Below are 25,040 nucleotides of genomic sequence, written 5' to 3'. Positions count from 1 at the left end.
GAGAGCCAACGTGAGTGAGGAATCAGCCAACCCCCACACGCTTCTACTCAGCCCTTTTGTTCGTCGGGATTGAGTTCTTATACATTTTCTTATTTGGGTTGGGGGATCTGCAGGTTAATCTCGTGGGGATGGTCAGCGGCAATGCGGAGCGGAACAGGGACATCCCCTTCATGCTCGACGATGGCACCGGCAGCATTGATCTCATCAGATGGTGAGTGTAGCTCGGCAAATGGCTTGGTTGTACTTGAGTTGCAGATGTATTTAGGGGTACAGTTTTAGAATTTTTTTTGGATTCCATTGCTGGATGTTGGGTGTGGGATTTTTCCAATGCTACAACTTCAATTTTCACTAGATTAAAATGATGTTGGCTGTTAGTACGACAGTGCAAGAAATCCAATAATGGGAATTAAACCTGCAGTTTCTTAACTTGACGAACTACAAGTTACGAGCACTCCAGTTACGTTCACCTTGTTATGAACACTCCAGTTCCACTCACAACCTGACGAACTACAAGTTAAGCTCAGTACTCTGATTGCAAACCTCTGCAACTCAGGGCAATCATCTCTATACGAATCCCACCAATTTGCTGGCCTCTTTTTAGTTCTTGTTGTAATAGCCGATTGCATTCCAAATACACCCTCAGCATTCCTAAATGAATCAACCTGCAGATCTATCTTGACTCTTTCATCTCAATCTGAAACCATCTTTTCAAGACAAGTGTACAGGCCATGTTTTACTTCAGCAGGCTTGAAATTATCACCATAGTGGCATTGTGGATTCAAATAATATGCAGCAGCATGCAGCGGCCTATGAAGTTGCGTACGACACCTTTCATCAATTATATTACATATTGGAGTGTGGCTGATAAAAAAATAGAAATGGTCAAACTTAACTACAATAAGATTAAGAGCATATCCAAAAGCTACAATTAACAATTACTAAGTCAGTACAGTAACGTACCTTTTCTTCACATTGTTAAAATTTTGTTTTATTTTATCTTTTGCGCTATCCATCTCATCATATATGAACGACATTGGTGACTTCTCATCTGAATCCACCAATCGAAGAACTTCTATAATTAGGAGTGCAGCCTTTAGACATGTGGCAACATTAGGCCAAAACCCATCCAAAACAATTCCTTGAACGACCTTCCCTTCTGTAGAATTAAATCTACTACCCCTCCACTGTGTTGAAGTGAACATATTGATCAATGCGCCCTTGTGCTCATGCAGACAACTCAAAGTCAAAGGCAGTAGAAAATCTTGTCACTGCTGGCCTACCTAAATCCCTCCCTCCAGTGAACTCTGTCAAGCAAGTAAGAACCATTGTCATGATGCTGATGTCTATGTTGTACCAGGAAGCCACACGCCCCTGAAGAGCAACAAGTAAAACTGATTGATGTTGACATGTTGTGACATCAATGTTGCACTGTACATCTATTCAAAGTAATCACAGTAATATCTTGCACTACACATGTGTCCATGTCTAGCTTGCTTGGCGACGATGATTAGATTGATTTCTTCCTCTGTTTGGTACGCTTTGTTGTTTGCTGTCACTGGGATAGTGGGTTATTCCTCCCTTATTCTTCTTCTTTCTGATTGAATATTTAAGTTTTGTATTACTATGGTTGCAAACAACGTTGATGCATGACTGGCCTATTGTACGCAAACACTAGAATTGTTACTTTGTGTTTCACGTACTAATGTGGATGAGAGTACATCTTCATTCTGCTGTACTCATTGTTTCTCTAGCATACTAGTCTTTGTCCGATTGTGATTGCTTCTCCTTTGATCAAATAGGTGACACAATGAGAGCCTTGAAATGAACTTCATTATTGCCTTGTTGTCTTACTTAATTTAAATATTACCTGACTTCTTAATGTAGTTGTATAAATAATCCTTCTATTTTCCTTGTTCTTTTATTTTGCAAACTAACAATTTAATTGATGCTGAGTTTTTTTCCTTATAACAGCAGAGGTGATGGATTTTGTATTATTGTATTTCCGAAAATGCATGTACACAGAATTGCAATCTGAAGGACCGATGGAAATGAAGATTACGTGTTTTTCTTTAAGATTACTTCTAGATGGTATATTATTCTCGCTTCAGATTTAGGAGTGTTCGATTTGCTACATAGTGAAATTGTTCAGTCTCAAAATTTCATTGTTATTACTAGCATATTCTATATTTCTTGGTATTATTCACACCACGTCATTGGTGAAAGCCTGCTAGAAAGAATTATTAATCAATGGTGTGCTAATTTAAACTAAAGTGTTATGTATACAACCAGAACTAGATTATTTACTTCATAATTTTTTTCATGTGGGCTAAGATAATTGTGTGCCTTGTATCTCATCTCATATTTAAGTGTGGGCGGAGATAATTATGTACCTTGTATGCCATGAAGACTAATCGGTAAATGGGATAATACATGATGTTTTTTCTTCCAACATGTTACTGTTCTTCACAATTCTCAAGTGTCGTTAATCTAGATGTGAATGTTATGCTCCAAAAGCATCAGACTAAATCTGAACCATTAGGTTCATCTATGTTCTCAAGTGCTTAACTGAAGTTTTCTGATGCTAGCAAATGTTTGTCTTTGTAAAGAACTCTATCGTTAGCATAATAAGGTCACTAAGTGCATCATTTAAATGCCTAAAATGGTCTTGGCTTCGAGTGTTTTTATTTTACACGCAAAAGGCGACAGAAATTAGCTTTAATTGATGAAGAAAGTATGCCTCCAGTATCACTATTTTCAAGTTTTGTTAATTTTGAAATACATTTTATTTTACGGAATCATCCATTTTGATATGCCAAGCTCTGTCACGTGCATCTAAACTTGATTTTCTGTTGTTGTACTTGATGAATATGAAATTATTTTTCCACCCCTTGTTTTAAAATGATGCTAAACTTTCTATGTTTGCATGATAAAATGTCACATTTATAGAACAATTTTTTTAACTTGTAACTAGTCTGCTATTTTTTACCATGCGTTGCCCACATTTTCATGGTACCTTAATATAGTAGCGATGTGTCCATCGGATGATTAGTTGGAAAATCAACTAATATTATTACTCTTTAGATTCATTTGGGAGCTGCCTATTATAACTTGTTATAATTTTGTATGTGTTTTGGATTCTGCGCAGGTTTGGCAATTTGGAGATTGAAGCTTTTTAGCAGGAATTACTTGGGTCCGAATAGCTGGCTGGAAGCGGTGGTGTAGTGTTGTAGATTAAATCAGCTAATAGTGCATTTTTTCATGGAAGTCATGTTATTTGAAATTAAAAATATGTTTATATCGCATTCTAGATATGCTTGTGATGTTTTGATATTAAACTTTGTTTTTGGAATCAAACTAGATTTTTGAAACTCTGTATTGTCATGTGAACAAATGCTATTTTTTCAATGAATATAATTTGGTTCTCTTGTTGTAAATTGGGCTGCATCAAGAGAAGATGCTGGACTAAGAAAGCGGCAAATGGGTTGGACTAAAAAACATGTGGGCTAAAGGTAGGACCAAAATAAACAACTAATGGGTTGTATTGGACTAAAATTATTAGGCTGAAATCCTAATTGGGCTGGTTACTACATGGGCCTTGCTAGCCTCCACGTCAGATCCACGTAGACGCCATGTTAGGTCCATGTTGCTTCCAAGTCATGTAAATCGTTGATGGTTTTTCCCGTCACAACCTAATTTGGGCTGGGCGGGCTTGAGGCAGGACCATGATGGCCAAGAATCGTCATGGAAGGTAAGCTATCAAATTATGACGCGATATACATGACGGATTTCGTGTCCGTCATGGACGGACACACATGACAGATTTTGGTTGATCTGTGACGGACTATTACCGTCATGTATTAACAAGTTTCTTGTAGTGTATTGATGAAAACATAATAGGTCCAGATCTGAAATCATGGCACTCGGGCCCTAGTGACAAGCATTAAGCATAGCAAAGTCATAGCAACATCAATCTCAGAACATAGTGGATACTAGGGATCAAACCCTAACAAAACTAACTCGATTACATGATAAATCTCATCCAACCCATCACCGCCCAGCAAGCCTACGATGGAATTACTCACGCACGGCGGTGAGCATCATGAAATTGGTGATGGAGGATGGTTGATGATGATGATGGCGACGGATTCCCCTCTCCGGAGCCCCGAACGGACTCCAGATCAGCCCTCCCGAGAGAGTTTAGGGCTTGGCGGCGCCTCGAAGTGAATATATGGAGTCAGGTTTGAGGTCGGTGGAGCGTCAGGGGGGCCACAAAGCAGGTGGGGCGCCCCCCACCCTCGTGGACAGGTGGAGGCCCCCTGACGTGGATCTTCCTTCCAGTATTTTTTTTATATTCCAGAATAATTCTTCGTTGATTTTCAAGTCATTCCGAGAACTTTTATTTCTGCACAAAAATAACACCATGGCAATTCTACTAAAAACAACGTCAATCCGGGTTAGTTCCATTCAAATCATGCAAGTTAGAGTCCAAAACAAGGGCAAAAGTGTGTGGAAAAGTAGATACAACGGAGACGTATCAAACGCAAACACCAAATAACATTTGTTTAGCTTCAACACTAATCCAGAAGGTAGAGGGAGTATGCGATGGTGATCTTATCAACCTTGGAATCACTTCCAACACACATCGTTGCCTCGCCCTCAACTAGTCTCTGTTCATTTTGTAACTCCTGTTTTGATTTACTAATCATAGCAACTGAACCGGTATCAAATACCCTGGGGTTACTATGAACACTAGTAAAGTACACATCAATAACATGTATATCAAATATACCTTTCACTTTGCCATCCTTCTTATCCACCAAATACTTGGGGCAGTTCCGCTTCCAGTGACCAGTCCCTTTGCAGTCGAGGCACTTAGTTTCAGGCTTAGGTCCAAACTTGGGCTTCTTCTCGGGAGTAGCAACTTGCTTGCTATTCTTCTTGAAGTTCCCCTTCTTCCCTTTGTCCTTTTTCTTGAAACTAGTGGTCTTGTTAACCATCAATACTTGATGCTCCTTTTTGATTTCTACCTCCGCAGCCTTTAGCATTGCGAAGAGCTCGGGAATTGTCTTTTACATCCCTTGCATATTATAGTTCATCACGAAGTTCCAGTAACTTGGTGATAGTGACTAGAGAACTCTATCAATCACTATCTTATCTAGAAGATTAACTCCCACTTGTTTCAAGCGATTCTAGTACTCAGACATTCTGAGCACATGCTCATTGGTTGAGCTATTCTCCTCCATCTTGTAGGCAAAGTACTTGTCAGAGGTCTCATACCTCTCGACTTGGGCATGAGTCTGAAATGCCAATTTCAGCTCTTGGAACATCTTATATATGCTCCGTGGCGTTCAAAACATTTTTGAAGTCCCGGTTCTAAGCCGTAAAGCATGGCGCACTAAACTGTCAAGTAGTCATCATACCGAGTTTGCCAAATGTTCATAACGTCTGCATCTGCTCCTGCACAAGGTCTGTCACCTAGCGGTGCATCAAGGACATAATTCTTCTGTGCAGCAATGAGGATAATCCTCAGATCACGGAACTAGTCCGCATCATTGCTACTATCATCTTTCAACTTAGTTTTCTCTAGGAACATATCATAAATAAAATAGGGGAGCTATACGCGAGCTATTGATCTACAACATAGATATGCAAAAACTATCAGGACTAAGTTCATGATAAATTAAAGTTCAATTAATCATATTACTTAAGAACTCCCACTTAGATAGACATCCCTCTAGTCATCTAAATGATCACGTGATCCAAATCAACTAAACCATGTCCGATCATCACGTGAGATGGAGTAGTTTTCAATGGTGAACACCTTTTTGTTGGTCATATCTACTATATGATTCACGTTCGACCTTTCGGTCTCAGTGTTCCGAGGCCATATCTGCATATGCTAGGCTCGTCCAGTTTAACCTGAGTATTCTGCATGTGCAAAACTGGCTTGCACCCGTTGTATGTGAACGTAGTGCTTATCACACCTGATCATCACGTGGTGTCTCAGCACGAAGAACTATCGCAACGGTGCGTACTTAGGGAGAACACTTATAACTTGAAATTTTAGTAAGAGATCATCTCATAATGCTACCATCGTACTAAGCAAAATAAGATGCATAAAAGATAAACATCACATGCAATCAAAATATGTGACATGATATGGCCATCATCATTTTGTGCCTTTGATCTCCATCTCCAAAGTACCGTCATGATCTCCATCGTTACCGGCATGACACCATGATCTCCATCATCTTGATCTCTATCAACGTGTCGTCACATGATCGTCTCACCAACTATTGCCTTTGCAACTATTGCTATTGCACAGCGATAAAGTAAAGCAATTATATGGCGTTTGCATCTTATGCAATAAAGAGACAACCATAAGGCTCCTGCCAGTTGCCGATAAGTTTAACAAAACATGATCATCTCATACAACAAATTATATCACATCACGTCTTGACCATATCACATCACAACATGCCCTGCAAAAACAAGTTAGACGTCCTCTACTTTGTTGTTGCAAGTTTTACGTGGCTGCTATGGGCTTCTAGCAAGAACCGTTCTTACCTACGCATCAAAACAACAACGATTTTTCGTCAAGTGTGTTGTTTTAACCTTCAACAAGGAACGGCCGTAGTCAAACTCAATTCAACTAAAGTTGGAGTAACAGACACCCGCCAGCCACCTGTGTGCGAAGCATGTAGGTAGAACCAGTCTCATGAACGTGGTCATGTAATGTTGGTCCGGGCCACTTCATCCAACAATACCGCCGAATCAAAGTAAGACGTTGGTGGTAAGCAGTATGACTATTATCGCCCACAACTCTTTGTGTTCTACTCTGATACCACTGTTGGGGAACGCAGTATTTCAAAAATTTCCTATGATCACACGTAAGATCTATCTAGAAGATGCATAGCAATGAGAGGGGGGAGTATGTCTATGTACCCTCGTAAACCTAACGCGGAAGCGTTTAGTAAGGCGGTCGATGTAGTCGAACGTCTTCGCGATCCAACTGATCCTAGCACCGAACGTACGGCACCTCTGCATTCAGCACACGTTCAACACGATGACGTCCCTTGAGCTCTTGATCCAGTTGAGGATGAGGGAGAGTTTCGTCAGCTCGACGACGTGTTGACGGTGATGATGAAGTTACCGGCGCAGGGCTTCGCCTAAGCACTACGATGATATGACCGAGGTGTGTAACTGTGGAGGGGGGCACCGCACACAGCTAAGAGAAGACTTGGTGTGTATTTGAGGTGCCCCCTGCCCATGTATATAAAGGAGGGAGGGAGAGAGGCTGGCCCTCCTAGGGGCGCGCCAAGTGTAGGGAGTCCTACTAGGACTCCCAAGTCGTAGTAGGATTCCCTTTCCTTTTCGGAGTAGGAAAGAAGGAAAGGAAGGAGAGGGAGAAGGAAAGGGGAGGTGCACCCCCACCCCTTGTCCAATTCGGTTTGGGCAGGGGGGAGGCACGCGCCACCTCGTGGCCCTTCATCCCTCTCTCCACTAAAGCCCAATAAGGCCCATTAACTTCCCTCGGCGAATTCTCGTAACTCTCCGGTACTCCGAAAAATACCCGAACCATTGGGAACCATTCCGATGTACGAATATAGCCTACCAATGTATTGATCTTTACCTCTCGACCATTTTGAGAGTCGTCGTCATGTCCGTGATCTCATCTGGGACTCCGAACAAACTTTGGTCATCAAATCACATAACTAATAATACAAATCGTCATCGAACGTTAAGCGTGCGGACCCTACGGGTTCAAGAATTATGTAGACATGACCGAGACACATCTCCGATCAATAATCAATAGCGGAACTTGCATGCTCATATTGGCTCCTACATATTCTACGAAGATCTTTATTGGTCAAACCGCATAACAACATACATTATTCCCTTTGTCACCGGTATGTTACTTGCCCGAGATTCGATCGTCGGTATCATCATACCTAGTTCAATCTCAGTACTGGCAAGTCTCTTTACTCGTTGCGTATTGCATCATCCCGTAACTAACTCATTTGTCACATTGCTTGCAAGGCTTATAGTGATGTGCATTACCGAGAGGGCCCAGAGATACCTCTCTGATATATAGAGTGACAAATCCTAATCTTGATCTATTCCAACCCAACAAACACCTTCGGAGACACATGTACATCATCTTTATAATCACCCAGTTACGTTGTGACGTTTGATAGCACACAAGGTGTTCCTCCGGTATTCGGGAGTTGCATAATCTCATAGTCAGAGGAACATGTCTAAGTCATGAAGAAAGCAATAGCAATAAAAGTAAACGATCATTATGCTAATTAAGCTAACTGATGGGTCTTATCCATCACATCATTCTCCTAATGATGTGATCCCGTCCATCAAATGACAACACATGTCTATGGTTAGGAAACTTAACCATCTTTGATTAACGAGCTAGTCATGTAGAGTCATACTAGGGACACTTTGTTTTGTCTATGTATTCACACATGTATCAAGTTTCCGGTTAATACAATTCTAACATGAATAATAAACATGTATCACGATATAAGGAAATATAAATAACAACTCTATTATTGCCTCTAGGGCATATTTCCTTCACTGGACGCTGCCTAATCAAGCCATAAGGCAATTTTCTGAGTTTTCACCCCAGAGAAAATACAACCGTAATGTCAGCTACCATAGTCACACTCCCGTTCCATTGACATAAAACCGAATGTGTAGGATAACAACACATCATGATCTTTGCCAAGGCATCCTTGTTTCAAAAACGACCAGTATGTCGAACAATTGTAAACCTAGCTTGCAACACTCTAGATGATCCCTCAATGTCCTTGCTCGCTGCTTCTTGTGCCTTTGCAAAATTGTTCAGTTTCATGGTCTTAGGATTAGAAATTGTCTTCACAAAGATAGTAGCCATCAGTGCTATTCATCATGTGAATGCGTCCTGAAGTTGTACCACCTATTAGCCCAAAGATGAGATCTCTGCAACATATTGATGTCATTGTGAAATCCAGACAACTCAAATTACGAATGCCAAATTCACAAATCCTCATAGGTAACTGCTTGCCAAGTAATTGTTTGGTCATGGCAATCCCCGGTGAATTCACTGTACTAATGTGCGGGGCAACTCTTCCACCTCAACTGCATACAGTCAACACTCCCAAGCATCTAATGGTAAACTATTTCTTTGTTCATTGTTGAAAGCCTTGCCGTGATGTCGGCTTTGGGTACTCGTAGATACTGATCTCCATTAACCTTAACATGTATCAATATACACTTTTCTTCACTGTATGATTGTATCTTCGGCCATTTAAAGATACTTATCTGTCATATCTGCAGGAGTGACATATGCAATCAACCAAAGTACCGTGGTCACCTTCTTGAAACAAGAAATACACTGCAGGCCGGCAATATTTCTCAATTGTTGGAAGAGCAGTTCATTGGCTTTATGTCATCAGCAATTTAGGAGAACAACCATTTGAACATGCGAAAGTGTTGCCGAAACAAGTTGGTAGGGTAGGTACACCCAACACAAAGTAGTCATCCATGATCCGATTATGGTCGTTGGTTATGTTTCGGTGAAATGTCAAATGACCCATTTGTGATCGTGGGCGCTTTCTCTTTGTTCTGGTTGCACCCCTATCCATTGAGAAACCATCAACACAAGCTCATCGTCTTCGGCACCCAAGAGCACACCCTCAGACTCAGAACTCAAAGATGATCTATGTGTCAAAAATGTTTTATTTTTCTAAACAAACCTTTATATTTTTCTAGGAAACTGTACAAAAACATATGTTTAAATATCTAGATATTATGCTTTGAAAGCTCACATCACAAAAAAATGTTCACGTACACTGTCGGTGTCAAAACCGGCGGATCTCGGGTAGGGGGTCCCGAACTGTGCGTCTAGGCCGGATGGTAACAGGAGGCAGGGGACACGATGTTTTACCCAGGTTTAGGCCCTCTTGATGGAGATAAAACCCTACGTCCTGCTTGATTAATATTGATGATATGGGTAGTACAAGAGTAGATCTACCACGAGATCAGAGAGGCTAGACCCTAGAAGCTAGCCTATGGTATGATTGTATGTTGTGGTTGTTGTGCTACGGACTAAAAACCCTTCGGTTTATATAGACACCGGAGAGGGTTAGGGTTACACAAGGTCGGTTACAAAGGAGGATATATCCATATACGTATTGCCTAGCTTGCCTTCCACGCCAAGTAGAGTCCCATACGGACACGAGACGAAGCCTTCAATCTTGTATCTTCATAGTCTAACAGTCCGGCCAATGGAGATAGTCCGGCTGTCCGGAGACCCCCTAATCCAGGACTCCCTTAGTAGCCCCCGAACCAGGCTTCAATGACGATGAGTCCGGCGCGCAGTATTGTCTTCGGCATTGCAAGGCGGGTTCCTCTCCAAATTCTGTGTACCTGTCGAAATAATGTACGGTTTCTTGTGAAGGTTTGTACTCCTTAGCTTCTACGCCCAATAATGGCCACTTTCCACATGTCGAGCGAATGTGAAGAGCCAGGGTGTTTTCACATTTACCCCCCTAGCTGCGTGAATGAGCCGCCTATTTAAAAATACGAGGATTCAGATCCAAATCACACCATCCTCCCTTGGCGAGCCTTCATCGGAGCGCACCCGACAGAGATCCATTCCATCATGGCCGGTCGACGCAGCTCCTCCTCTCGCACCCCTAGCTCCAAGCCTGGAGATTGGGAGAGATGTTCCGTCCCGCACAGCAAATTAGTGATGCTTCAGTCCAAGGGATTTCTTCCCCCAGCATACCTGGTCCCGGTTCGAGCCGGGCTTGCCACCTATAATGGCGGAGAGCAAGCGGAGAGCCTTCCCAATCCCTCCAAGGGAGAGTGGGTTTGCCTTGTCCCTTATTTGGTAAGAGGGCTCGGATTTCCAATTCATCCGTTTCTCCGGGGGCTCCTGGAGTTCTATGGCCTCCAGTTGCACAATCTTACGCCTGCCTCCCTGCTGCATATCGCGGGATTCGTAGCCCTTTGTGAGTTGTTTTTGGGCTGTGAAGCTCATTTCGCTCTGTGGAAGAAGTTGTTCTGCCTTGTGCCCCGTTCTCAAAAGGGGTCAATATATCAAGTGGGCGGAGCCGAAGTGTAGCGTGTCGCCGGGACCGGATACCTGTCCGGAACCCCAAAGAAGACGTCCGAAGACTGGCCTACAGAATGGTTTTATATAGAAGATGTCCCCCTCCCGGATCCTATTCGGATCAGCCTTCCTGAGTTCGACAACGCCCCTTTGAAGAAGCGCCGGAGCTGGCGTCCACGAAGCCCCCTAGAGGAAGATGACAGGGACATTCTTTACCTGATGAGCCGGATAAATTTTTAGCTCGATCCGGATTGACCATGATCGAGGTCATGGCCACATGTATCATGCGGGGGGTGCAGCCGATTCAGTATAGAGGCCACCCCATGTGGGATTTCAACGGGGAGGATGACGCCACCCGCCACGGCCGCAAAGGGCCGGGATCGGCTGCTGATCTAATAAATATCTTATCCACTTTGTACAAGGGAGAAGAGGAGGAATTTCTTCGTGTCAACCCGCAGGGCGGGTTTGCTATGTACAACCCTCCGAGCTGGGTAAGCGGAGTCTTTTTATCGCCCATCCATTTCGTATTCCCGTAGTTAAGTATTCATTCTAGCGATTTCATCGCGGGAGCTGTGCCAGGCTGTAAAGGAGATAAACAGCCCTCCTCCACAACCTGAGGACCCTGGACGGTCCCTTGATCCGGCCTCCCAGGAGGATCCGGACATATCTGTGGAGCTGATCGATGGGGTATTTTACCAATCGAGTAATGACAATGCTTTGGTGGCCATTACGGCCGATTACCCTGGGCTAGTTCCAGCATCACAGGTGACTGAGACCGAAGTCCCAGCACTTAAAAAGGGATCCGTCCTTGCGCTTTTTTGATTACCGTATAACAGTCATATTTTGCAGGGAAGGTCCTCGGGGCAGAAGGCCGAGCCTGTGGCAACTAGCCAACAAGGGGCTGCGAGGCCAGGCAGGCTGAAAAGATCCGCAGTCCGGATTGAGACACCGGCGCAGCGGTACGGCGCGCTGTCTTTATTGCAAGACATTACTCTCAGAGGCATATTAACGCCCATGCCTTCTTTTCAGGAAAAAGAGCGCTCACCGGACTATACCCGGAGAGGCTACCAATCGCGCCTCCACAAGCCAGGCTCCAAGGCCAGATTCGGAGGCGGGAACGAATACAAGGCGTGCGCCGGGTGCTCCTCCGACAGAGGATGCGGATAAACTGTCCGCCACCCATTCCGAGGTGGAAAGTGCCATGAACCACAGGCATCGCCGGACTGTTCTTCGTGGCACTTGTTTCTCCCAAGAGGCATTGGATGCCTTCAATTCGGGAGACGCGCACCTCCGTGCCGCTCAAAATGGTCTAGCCAGAGCCACGGAGTAGTATGTAAAAGACATACGGGTGAGAAAATTTGCTGATTATATATATCAGTAGCCCCTGAGACTTGAAATAGTTAGGATAACTGATTTAAGGATCATTTGTTATGCAGGTTCTTACAGAAAAGAATACTCAACTGTCCCAGGAGCTGGAAGAGTGCAAAGCCCAACTTCAGGCCGCACTGGCCGCAGCAGGGGAGCCCAAAGAGACCCCCTCTGGTAATATATCCTTCGAATGATAAGTATCATATTAGAATGCGGCGTATATGCAGATCTGACAATAAAATTGCAGATGACGCTGGAGTGAATCCGGATAAGCAATAGCTCATACGCCAGCTGAAGGTCGGTGAGAGCGTGCTTATGAGGGTGAGGCATGAGAAGAATGATCTCCTAGATGCCAACACCAAGCTGGGCATGGAACTAAAAGATGTTCGGGCCCAACTGTCGAACTCTGCTAAGGAGAATCGGCGGCTTCGACGCGGCATATTTAGTAAGTGCTTGAACGAACTTTGAAAAAGAGTTCGGCGAGGAAGCTGGCTGACAGAGTTATGTATGTAGGTGTGCTAACAGGTCGTCCTACCGAGGAGATGCCCGGTTCAACGGGTGATCTTCTTCCCAAGCTCTCACAGCTGCACGAACGAGTTCGACAGGTGATGCAAGGCGTCGCCCAGGCCTTGTGGCCATCCGTCTCCATACCCGAAGGCCTTGGAGAGCTTGCAGAAAAGCTGAAGGGAGCACGGCGGTGCTTCCGATTATGGAAGATATTGGCCTACCGTCAGGGCGCCAGGGAAGCCTGGGCAATGGTGAAGACACGGTACACGAAGGCTGACCCGAACCACATGGCCGAAGTCGGACCAGTGGGGCCTGATGGGAAGGAGATCCCTGTGAGCTTAGTGTACGGCCAAGTAGAATTGGCCGCAAAGTATTCCCAACAGGACTGTAGACTAGACAACCTATTAGATGGTATTGAAGAGGAATTCAACCAGTCAAATTGACTATGTAATTTTAACGTGACATGTATAATGCCTTCTAGCCGGATTGTAGATCGTTTGTCGTGGCGGACCTTTTCGCTTCAACCTCGGGACCCGACAGTCCGGAGTGTATCCGAATACCCTCTCGGTTATGTAAGAACCGGGGCATGCGTGGAGACCAGGCGTAGGGGTCATTAGTGCTTTATCAGACAAGTGCCCAACTAGTTATGTTATATTACATGGGTAGTAAGAAACATCTTCGAGGGAGAATAGTTCTGTTAAGGGTTCCTTTCCCTGGGTAAGCATGCCCTAAAGTGCATGTCCGGACTGCGATAAGAAGCACAGAAAAATCATCTGGGGGCAGATATGAATAATAAAAGTCATCTTTTGTTCACCGACCGAATATTCCCTTAAGAACGCTAGCTTTCGGCTTCACCCAGTCCGAGGTACACGTCCGGCTGACCTGGCGGTAACAATCGCAGAGGTGCTCCCCTTATGCCCTACCCGAATTAACGAGAACGTAGGGCATAAATACAAGAGCCAGGCAACCCAGCTTGGCCAAAACTTAAGTCATATCGATGCATATAATGGTGAAAAAAGGTACATATGGAAGTATAACACATGTGTTGGGCGTGAGGCCCAGGGAAATAATTAAAGCTTCTATGAAAGAAGCAACCAGGTATGAAGAGTGCGGCTAGCACATCTGTGATGTATGAGTGAGGCACAAGGTGACCCTTGAAGGCCTAGAGAAATAAAAGAAAGAAAGGGAAACAAGACAGATGATGCAAATGCAAAAAATGGACAAAGGGAGGGGACTAACATAAAGTCTGGTGCTAGGCGTAGAATCTTCGGAGCCTTGCTGCGTTCCATGGGTTCGGCTCGAGTCGAGTAGTCGATGCATCCCGTAGTCGGTACGCTCCACCGGTCAGAACTTAGTCGATAATGAAGGGACCTTCCCATTTGGGCTCGAGCTTGTTCTTTTTCTTATCCGGCAGCCGTAGAACTAGTTCGCCAACGTTATAAGTTTTGGCCCGTACTTCTCTGCTTTGGTATCTGCGAGCCTGTTGCTGGTAAAATGCGGAACGGGCTTTGGCTACGTTGCGCTCTTCCTCCAAGGTGTCCAAACTGTCCTGCCGATCGAGCTCGGGTTCTCTTTCTTCGTACATGCCCACTCGAGGTGAGTCATGAATTATGTCACAGGGCAGGACTGCCTCTGCGCCGTACACCATAAAAACAGTGTATATCCGGTACTACGATTCGGCGTGGTCCGCAGCCCCCAGAATACGGAGTCGAGCTCCTCTACCCAGTGCGTGTCAGACTCCGTTAAGGAGCGCAGTAATCTGGGTTTAATGCCGCTCATTATAAGACCATTTGCTCGTTCGACTTGACCGTTGGTTTATGGGTGATAGACTGAAGCATAATCGAGCTTGATGCCTATTGTGCTGCACCAGAGTTTTACCTCGTCGGCCGTGAAGTTCGTGCCGTTATCAGTGATGATGCTGTGGGGGACGCCGTAACGGTGTACAACCCCGGATATGAAATCTATCACCGGTCCGGATTCGGCTGTTTTAACCGGTTTAGCCTCTATCCATTTGGTGAATTTATCCACCATGACCAATAAGTATTTTTTCTTGTGGGTTCCCCCTTTAAGGGGTCCAACCATGTCAAGCCCCCAGACCGCGAAGGGCCATGTAATGGGGATTGTTTGGAGGGCGGTGGGTGGCATGTGGCTTTGATTTGCAAAGAGCTGGCAACCGGCGCAAGGTTGGACCAAGTCCTGTGCATCTGCCCGGGCCGTTGGCCAATAGAATCCTGTACGGTAGGCCTTGCTTACAAGAGCCCGGGCTGTGGCGTGATGACCGCCGAGTCCGGCGTGAATTTCTGCCAAAAGGTTCCGCCCTTCCTCTTCGGAGATGAACCTTTGAAGGACTCCGGTAGCGCTTTTTTGTACAATTCTCCCTCATGGACCCTGTAGGCCTTGGATCGCCGCACTATGCAGCGTGCCTCATTTCGGTCCTCCGGAAGTTCCTATCTAGTTAGGTAGGCCAGGAATGGTTCTGTCCACGGGGCAATAATGGCCATTATTTCGTGGGCTGAATGTGTTATTTCGGTGGCAGAGCCTCCGATTGTGTCAGAGAGTTCGGTGTCGGGTATTTTGGCCGGGTCCGGACTGTTGTTACCAGTGTCCGCTTCCCATGCTACGGATGGCTTGAAGAGCCGTTCCAGAAATATGTTGGGAGGGACCGCGTCGCGTTTTGCGCCGATGCGGGCCAGGATGTCCGCCGCCTGATTGTTTTCCCGAGCCACATGGTGAAATTCGAGCCCCTCGAACTGAGCTGACATTTTTAGGACGGCATTGCGATAAGCTGCCATTTTCGGATCCTTGGCATCGAAGTCTCCATTTATTCGGGATATTGCGAGGTTCGAATCCCCGCGCACCTCTAGGCGTTGAATGCCCATGGATACTGCCATCCGGAGACCATGTAGAAGGGCCTCATATTCGGCTGCGTGGTTGGAGTCCGTATACATTATCTGTAGTACGTATTGAACGGTATCTCCTATTGGGGACGTCAAAACGACGCCAGCCCCCAGACCAGCCAGCATTTTTGAGCCGTCGAAGTGCATGATCCAGTTTGAATATGTGTCGTACTCTTTAGGGAGTTCGGCTTCCGTCCACTCAGCGACGAAGTCAGCCAAAACTTGCGACTTAATAGCTTGCCGTGGCTTGTAAGTTATGTCAAACGGGAGGAGCTCAATGGCCCATTTGGCAATCCGGTCCGTCGCATCGCGGTTGTTTATAATATCGTTAAGTTGTACTTCTGAGGCTACCGTTGTCGAACACTCTTGAAAGTAGTGTCGCAGCTTCCGGGATGCCATAAATACCGCGTACGCTATCTTTTGATAATGCGGGTACCATGATTTGCATGAAGTAAGGACAGTGGACACATAGTAAACCGGCTCTTGAAGGAGGAATTTGTGTCCGTCCACTTCTCGCTCGACGACGAGCACTGCGCTTACTACTTGATGAGTTGCCGCAATGTATAATAGCATTGGTTCGCCAATGTTTGGCGCGGCCAGGACTGGGTTTGTTGCCAATATGGCTTTTATTTCGTTGAGTCCGGCCGAGGCGGCATCCGTCCACTCGAAGTGTTCGGTGCGCCGGAGGAGGCGATAAAGGGGTAATGCCTTTTCTCCCAAGCGGGAGATAAAGCGGCTTAGAGCCGCCACACATCCAGTCAATTTTTGTATTTGTTTGAGGTTTGTTGGGGTAGCCAACTGTGACAACGCTCGGATTTTGGTCGGATTAGCTTCAATACCTATACTGGAGACAATGAATCCCAGGAGCTTTCCGGATGGTACGCCGAAAACACATTTTTCCGGATTGAGATTGATGTCATATGTTCGGAGGTTGTCGAATGTGAGCCTCAAGTCGTCTACTAGAGTTTCGACATGCTTGGTTTTAACGACCACGTCATCCACGTATGCCTCCACTGTTTTGCCGATCTGGTTTGCCAGACATGTCTGAATCATGCGCTGATATGTTGCGCCGGCGTTTTTGATCCCGAAGGGCATTGTGTTGAAGCAGAATGGCCGTATGGTGTGATGAATGCCGTTGCGGCTTGGTCTGGCTCCGCCATTTTAATTTGATAGTAGTCGGAGTATGCGTCAAGGAAACACAATGAATCATGTCCTGCGGTAGCATCGATGATTTGATCGATGCGGGGGAAGGGGAAGGGATCCTTTGGGCAGGCCTTGTTAAGGTCCTTAAAATCGACGCACAAGCGCCAGGATTTGTCCTTCTTTGGTACCATCACCAGGTTTGCTAGCCAGTCCGGATGTTTTATGTCTCTGATGAATCCGGCCTCCAATAGCTTGGCTAGTTCCTCTCCAATGGCTTGTCTCTTAGGCTCGGAGAAACGTCGAAGAGCCTGCTTGACTGGCTTGAATCCTTTTAGGATATTTAGGCTGTGCTCAGCCAGCCTGCGTAGGATTCCTGGCATGTCTGAAGGGTGCCAGGCAAAAATGTCCCAGTTTTCGCGTAGGAACTCTCGCAGTGCGGCGTCTACATCAGGGTTTAATTGTGCCCCGATGGAAGCTGTTTTTGTGGGGTCCGTTGGATGGACTTGGAATTTGACTATTTCGTCCGCTGGTTTAAAGGAGGTGGACTTAGATTTTTTATCGAGTATCATGTCGTCCCTGTTCACCGTGGTGCGCAACGCAGTTAGTTCCTCGGCCGCTAGGGCTTCGGATAGTGCGTCAAGGGCCAATGCAGTTGTCTTATTTTCGGCGTGGAGTGCTATGTCCAGATCACTAGCAATAGTGATGATTTCGTTGGGCCCGGGCATTTTGAGCTTCATGTACCCGTAATGGGGTATGGCTTGGAAGATTGTAAACGCCTCCCGCCCTAATAGAGCGTGGTATCCGCTACTGAACGGGGCCACTTGGAATGTAATTTCTTCAGACCTGTAATTATCCGGCGTGCCGAATACCACGTCTAGTGTGATTTTTCCAGCACAGCGTGCTTCCCGACTGGGGATGATTCCTCTAAAGGTTGTGCTACTTTGCTCAATGCAGCTCCAGTCTATTTCCATCTTTTGAAGAGTTTCCTCATAGATGAGGTTTAATCCGCTGCCGCCGTCCATGAGTACCTTGGTGAGTCGAAAGTCGTCCACGATTGGACTGAGGACCAGTGCGGCTGGTGCTTGGGCTGTTCGGAATTTAGGTTCGTCACTAGCATTGAAGGTAATAGCCGTGTCATTTTAAGGATTTATTTCTGCTATGTGGCAGATTTCGGCCATGCTGCGGAGTGTTCGCTTGCGTCTATTATTTGACGCGAAGGTCTCAAAGACCGTTAACACCGTATTGTTGTCCACGGGATGATGCTCTGTTGTCTTTGGGAGGAGTAGATCCTCACCACTTTTGGCCACCTGCCGGAGTATCCAACATGCTCGAAGGCTGTGCGTTGGTATTGCATCCGCTGTACTATGAATTTTGCAGGGTCCGTTGAGCCATCCCTCCAGTATGGTTCCTTGCCCCATAGAGGGCTTTTGCTTTTTGGTAGTTAACCCAGGTGTATTGTGATAATGCACCCTTTTATTTCGGACTGGGTTTGTATTCAGGGCCGAATTGTCCCAAAAGTTTATTTCGGTTTTCCAGGCGCTTTCCATCGCACAGTACTTTCGTACTATGGACACCAAGTCGGCAAAGCGTGTAATTTCACGACGACTTATGGCGTTGAGGATTCCCTTGTCCGTGCAATTATTGCAGAAGAATGAAATTGTGTCTTCCTCGCGGCAGTCCTTTATCCTGTTCATGACCAGGAGGAATCTGGCCCAGTAATGGTGTACTATTTCTTCAGGCTCTTGCCTAATTTGGGATAGATCACGTATGTTTGGGTGGGTGGGTGGAATTGAATCCGAATCCTCATCCAATCTGAGACTCAGGGGCCAAGAAGTTTCCGAACTCGGAAGTTTGGATTCTTGGATGTTTTCCAATAAATCTAGCCCGCTGCCTGATTCTAGGTTCAGGTCTTGAGCGACGTCCTCCCTTCCGCGGGTATCCGGCTTGGAGGGATCGGGAATCCGGACATAGCTAGTCCTTAGGATAGATGCAGGGTTGCCGCATTGTTCCTCCACCACTGCAACGTGATGGGTAACCTGGGGAGAGTTGATCTCTCTCAGATCGGGTTTAGGCCCAATCTGATCGTAGTCTGTAGCGACTCCCAGGGCGGCGATGCGATCCAAGAGCTCGTTCAGGGAAGAGAGCTCCATTGGATCTAACTTCTCGGCGAGTTCTGAGTTGACGTGAAGGTTGCTTTCGATGACCCGAGAAGTCATCGTCGTCGGCGCAGCGGCCGAACAGGCGGTCATAAGAAAACCACCTAGCCGGAGAGTTTGGCCGATAGCCAAAGCTCCCTCAGCAATGGTGCCGTCTTTAAAGACGGGATGGGACATCCTTCCTGGTGGCGACGGCACAACGGAACTCTCAATGAAAGCACCAATGTCGGTGTCAAAACCGGCGGATTTCCGGTAGGGGGTCCCGAACTATGCGTCTAGGCGGGATGGTAATAGTAGGCAGGGGACACGATGTTTTACCCAGGTTCAGGCCCTCTTGATGGAGGTAAAACCCTACGTCCTGCTTGATTAATATTGATGATATGGGTAGTACAAGAGTAGATCTACCACAAGATCAGAGAGGCTAAACCCTAGAAGCTAGCCTATGGTATGATTGTATGTTGTGCTTGTTGTGCTACGGACTAAAAACCTTCGGTTTATATAGACACCGGAGAGGGTTAGGGTTACACAAGGTCGGTTACAAAGGAGGAGATATCCATATACGTATTGCCTAGTTTGCCTTTCACACCAAGTAGAGTCCCATCCGGATACGAGGCGAAGTCTTCAATCTTGTATCTTCATAGTCTAACAGTCCAGCCAATGAAGATAATCCGGTTGTCCGGAGACCCCCTAATCTAGGACTCCCTCATACACCAACATAGAAAAGTTTACAAATATCGATGCTGATAAAAGATGGATATTAGAAGATACACCTTCAGTCAAAAATATCATATTGTTCTGATCTTTTGTTAGATGTATTGGAAGAACAGAGATTATAATTAGTTGATTGTGAATGTAAGAACTCTAAAAAGTTATTTTCAGATACGTGTAAACTTTTAATGGGGGTGTACTGAAGCAAAGCCCACAAAAAAATGTGCATTCGAGAACAAAGGAAAGGGGAACAAAACCAACAGTGAAAGAAAGGAAAAGAAAAAGAATACATTGGGAATGAACGAATATCACTCTCGGTCAAAAACGGAAACACAACGTTCTAAGAAAAAAGGAAGATGAACACTGCCTGCCGGCCTCGTTGATTAGTGCTAATCAAAACGAAACGATTTTCCAATTGCTCGTTAGGCGTCGTTTTCTCCTTGGCAAATCACGCCGGCCTGCATAGCTTGAGATACTTTACGTGACAGACTGTATTTGTATAGTTCCCATTTTTTCTAGACAACATACCTGCTTTGAAATCAACCATTAAGCTGCTACTCAGATATACGATCTCGCTATCAGGGTCTGCATCTATATTAATGAAATCTTTTAGTTTTGGCTATTTTGCCTTGTCGTTAACAACAAGACTAAGGTGATGCGCTTTCATAAGAAGATGATGTATGTACGTTGCCACGTTGGTGTGAAAAGGTCGAGAAGAGAGTCGTCAGTCGGTCAAAACGGTGGAGTTTTGGAGGGTTTTCATGGCAGCGGATGGATATAGCTTGTCCATCGTGACCAAGGCCATTCGTCTTGTTAATTTGTAACTTTCCATAGTGGCCGATTCGTTGCTTGTTCAGTGGCCAGCAGAGATAAGCTGAGCTAGAAACGTACCACCATCTCTCTCTCTCTCTCTCTCTCTCTCTCTCTCTCTCTGTGTGTGTGTGTGTGGGGGGGGGGGGGGAGGTAGTGTCCATCAAAAGTCCAATCAATATATGTAGGAAGAAAAGAGAGAAACAATAAGAAGAGAATATCCTTGTGTGGATATACCATCGTAATTATCATCATGAAACAGAACTCAACTAGGAGTAGTTCCAATGAATGGACGTGATTCCTATCATTTCAATGGGCAAGAGCGGCAAAGCACCAAGTACCAAACAATTATCTCGTTTTCAGCTCTTCTCGGTGGATCTACCAATCATAATTGCCTTCCTCTACAAAAAGAGAACAAATGGTCCTTCTGGACGGCACCACGACAGCAACATTGCAAAAATACAACACAGATAATGCTCTAAAGAAATGTGACGATATATGTGTATGTCCTTCCTATGACATGTCTTCTTCCCTTTGGTTTGGATGCAACTTTGAACAGGCTACCACATAGAATCTGGTCATCCCGAGGTTCCTCTACGCGTTTGCGTTACATGTTCTAGCTTGTGGATCTTGTGTAAGTGTGTTTGGCTCTATAGCTACAACAATATGATACGGTGTGGTGGTGGGATGCAACTTTGGGCTAGCTAGATGTCATGTGCAGTACGCCTGGTCATCTGCAGAGCCCCCACGAAGAGGGGCGGAATGCTCTGGGCATTGCGGAACACGTTCTCCGGGTCGATGGTGGTCTTGGCACGGACGAGACGGTCGTAGTTGCTGAGGAAGTACCTCTCGCCCCACGTCCTCGACGCCTCGACTTCCGAGTAAAAAGGGCTGCCGTCGTCTCCTATGATAGGATGAGGGTGAGCAGGAGACGGATTGTTGTTGGTGCCTAGATCAAGGTCTAGGTAGTTTATGTAGGCGGTGCGTGGGCCGTTGGACACGTAGGCTCCCATGAAGTCGTAGAACCGGCGTAGCCAGTCCATGTACTCCTCCCTGTGGTCGTCGTCGTCGGCCGTCCAGGCTATGAGATGCTGGATCCCGTGGATGTTTCCTTTGCGATGCGGGAACGGCAGGTCGCCGGCCGCGATCCGGTCCATGGCCCCGCCGTACGGGTCCAGGATGACGTAGGCCTTGGGCTGCTTGGAAAGGAAACTGATGGCTCCCTCCAGCTCGCCGAAGGGCGTCGGCCGGCGCACGAAGTCCGACTTGGCCTTGAAGTAGTTCTTATCGTGGAGCACCCGGTCCGTCAGGTCCGACGTGGTGCTCCCTTTCGGCAGGCCGGAGAAGAAGACCACGGAGTCGATCCAGCTCATCTCTCTCGGGTTCAGGTCCGACAGCCCGATCTCAGGGAACCGTGCGGAGAGTATCTCCAACGCTTCGTGGCTCCGGCCGAGGTAGAACCCTTTAAAGGTGACGGAGATGCCGGTCCGGTCAGACTCCGGCAAGCCGGCTCCGACGAACGCCGAAAGGTAGAACTCGTCGGGAAGCCACGGCGCGACGTGCTGCCATGTTGACACGAGCCGTGCCACCGACTCCACGGTGCCCGGCCGGTTGACAACGAACACGGTGACGCGCTCCGGGACAGGGCTGAGCTTGATGCGCCACGCGTAGACGGCGCCCCAGGTGCCGCCACCGCCGCCGCGGATCGCCCAGAAGACCTCCTCGCCCATGCCATCGCGGTCCAGCACGCGCCCGTCGGCGTCGACCAGCAGGGCGTCGATCACGTTGTCCGCCGCGAGCCCGTACTTGCGGGACAGCAGCCCGAACCCGCCACCGGCGATGTGGCCTCCGGAGCCGACCGTGGGGCATGACCCTGCAGAGAACGCCAGGGTCTTGTTGGACGCGGCCACCGCGTGGTATACCTGCCCGAGCGTCGCGCCGGACTGTACCCACGCCGTGCGCGCTCCGGCGTCGACCCGAACGCGGTCCAGCGCCACGAGGTCGATGACGACGAAGCCGCCGGCGTCGTCCGTGGTGTAGGAGAGGCCTTCGTAGCTGTGGCCGCCGCTGCGGAGGCGCACTACGAGCCTCGCCTCCCGGGCGCACAGCACGGCCGCGCGCAGCTCGGCCAGGGACGCCGGGACGACGACGGCAGCCGGACCGTGGTGCGCACAGGCTGCCGCGAACCGGAGGTTCTGGACGGAGAAGGCCAGCGCGGCGGCGTACGCGGGCGAGCGGCGTGTGGTGACGTTGCGCACGCCGGCGGCCGCGAGGCAGGACGTCATCAGGGCGCTGTCATCGTCGTCGTTGCCGTTGCCGACGCTGCCGTGTGAAGCCGCTTGCACGGCGAGGAGGCGGAGCAGAAGAGAGAAGAGCAGGCTGATGGCCATTGACGCATGGACTGTGGTGTGTGTGTGACGATGTGCGCGTGTTTGTGGTTTTATTCAGGCCCGCGTGATTTTATTCTTTTACATGCAGGCCGGCGAGATTAGTTAAGGAGAAAACGATGCGTAACGGGCCGTTAAAAATCATTTCGCTTTGATTAGCACTATAATTTATGTGGCCGGCAGTCTGTGTTTCTACCCGTACTACATACCGACAAACACGGACACAGAATATGAGCACACTTGCACTACCAGACGCACTTGCAAACTATTTTGTTCTTCTCTGCGTTTTAGGTACCAAGAAGGCACCAACAAACTTATTTGTTCGCCTTCTATATTTTCCTAACAGTGGTATTTTCGGTAAAAATACTTTCCGTGATAGACAATTCATATATAGTTCCCCACTTTACTAGACAACATACCCGCTTTGAAACTAACCACCAAACTACAACCCAAATATGCGACATCGCTATCAGGGTCTACGTCTATATTAGTGAAATCTTTTAATTTCGGCTATTGTGCTTTGTCGTTAACTACTCCTTTCGTTCGAAATTACTTGTCGCAGAAACTGATGTATCTAGACGTATTTTAGTTCTAGATACGTCCATTTTCAAAACAAGTAATTTTGAACGGAGGGAGTATGAGACTATGGGGGTGCACTTTCTTAAGAATTGTTACGTACGTGGCCACGTTAGTGTGAAGAACGAAAAGAGTCGTTAGTTGGTCAAAACGGTGGGGTTTTGGAGGGTTTCAGGGCGGCCGATGAATATAGCTTGTCCATCATGGTGAAGGTCACACTTCTTGTTAATTATCATGCATGTTGTGTTTGCGCTCATTTTTTTTTCTTAGAATGTTGTGTTTTCATTTTTATGCACGTTCGAGTGATGCATGCATGCACGGTTACTGCACATATTGTTCACACAAAACATGGTAACAAAATACTATTCTTGGAACAAATATATATTGACAAACTCGGACACAAAATATGTGCACACTTGCACATGGGAAACCACAAGCTTATTTATTCTTCTACTCCCCGCATCCCATAATATGATGGAGGGAGGACGTTTTAGGCACGAAGAATGTGCCAACAAACTTGTTTGTTCGCCTTTTCTATTTACCTAAGAGTGGTACTTTTGGTAAAAACACTTTACGTGACAGACTATTAATATAGTTCCCCATTTTTCTAGATAACATACCTGCTTTGAAACTAATGACTAGACTATTACCCAAATATATCACTATCAAGGTCTACATCTGTATCAGTGAAATCTTTAATTTTGGCTATTGTGTTGTCGTTAACAACAAGAGTAAGGAGGTGCACCTTCTTAAGAAGATGGTCTACGTAAGTTGCCACTTTGATGTGAAGGATGAGAAGAGTCGTTAGTTGGAGGGTTTTCAGGGCGATGGACGGATATACCATGTCCATCGTGGCGAAGGCCATACCTTGTTATTTCTTAGGCCGGCAGAGGTATACAGTAGTATAAACTAAGCGTGAAACGTGCCGCTAGATTTCTGTCGCTCTCCCGTATATTCACACTTTCTCTTTCTCATTTTTTAACCCGGAAAAGTAGATTAATTATTCTATGGTATTTTGTTTTCTATTAACTCGTATAACAAAAGGGAGGAGCAAAAGAAGAAAAAACTACAAAAGACTAGCCATGAACAGACTATGACTATCCAATACAAGTTGTAGGAATCTTTTTTCTTTTGCGAATACAGTTGTAGGAATCATGATCAAAATGTTCCAAAAGTTTACCAAAAGCCACTCCTGAAATCAAACAGCATGTTTGCTCCGAATACTATGGATAAGAGGACCCTTATCAACTTTGAAAGCATGCCTCCAGTTTCTGAAAATTCTTTCATTCCTCTGAATCCAAAGGTTCCAGCAGCCCAAGATAACAATGTCCATGCTATCAGGGTCTACATCTATATTAGTGAAATCTTTAAATTTTGG

General features: G+C 46.4%; 1 protein-coding gene across 1 annotated transcript; it reads right to left on the bottom strand.

The window, feature by feature from the left end:
- Nucleotides 1-20,994: 20,994 nt before the first annotated feature.
- LOC125539537 (berberine bridge enzyme-like D-1) lies at nt 20,995-23,178 on the bottom strand. Its single transcript, XM_048703024.2, has one exon. The coding sequence runs from the start codon at nt 23,087-23,089 to the stop codon at nt 21,404-21,406; it is 1,686 nt and encodes a 561-aa protein (XP_048558981.1). The 5' UTR covers nt 23,090-23,178; the 3' UTR covers nt 20,995-21,403.
- Between the last annotated feature and the right edge of the window lie 1,862 nt (nt 23,179-25,040).

This window comes from Triticum urartu, chromosome 1A, assembly GCF_056163025.1.
Source record: "Triticum urartu cultivar PI428250 chromosome 1A, HENAU_Tu73, whole genome shotgun sequence".
Taxonomy (NCBI): Eukaryota; Viridiplantae; Streptophyta; class Magnoliopsida; order Poales; family Poaceae; genus Triticum; species Triticum urartu.
Note: the sequence above shows the minus strand (reverse complement) of the source record. Positions and strands in the feature narration are given on the sequence as shown.

Coding starts and splice junctions, on each gene's coding strand:
- LOC125539537 (XM_048703024.2), bottom strand. CDS start 23,089: ATGGCCATCAGCCTGCTCTTCTCTCTTCTGCTCCGCCTCCTCGCCGTG.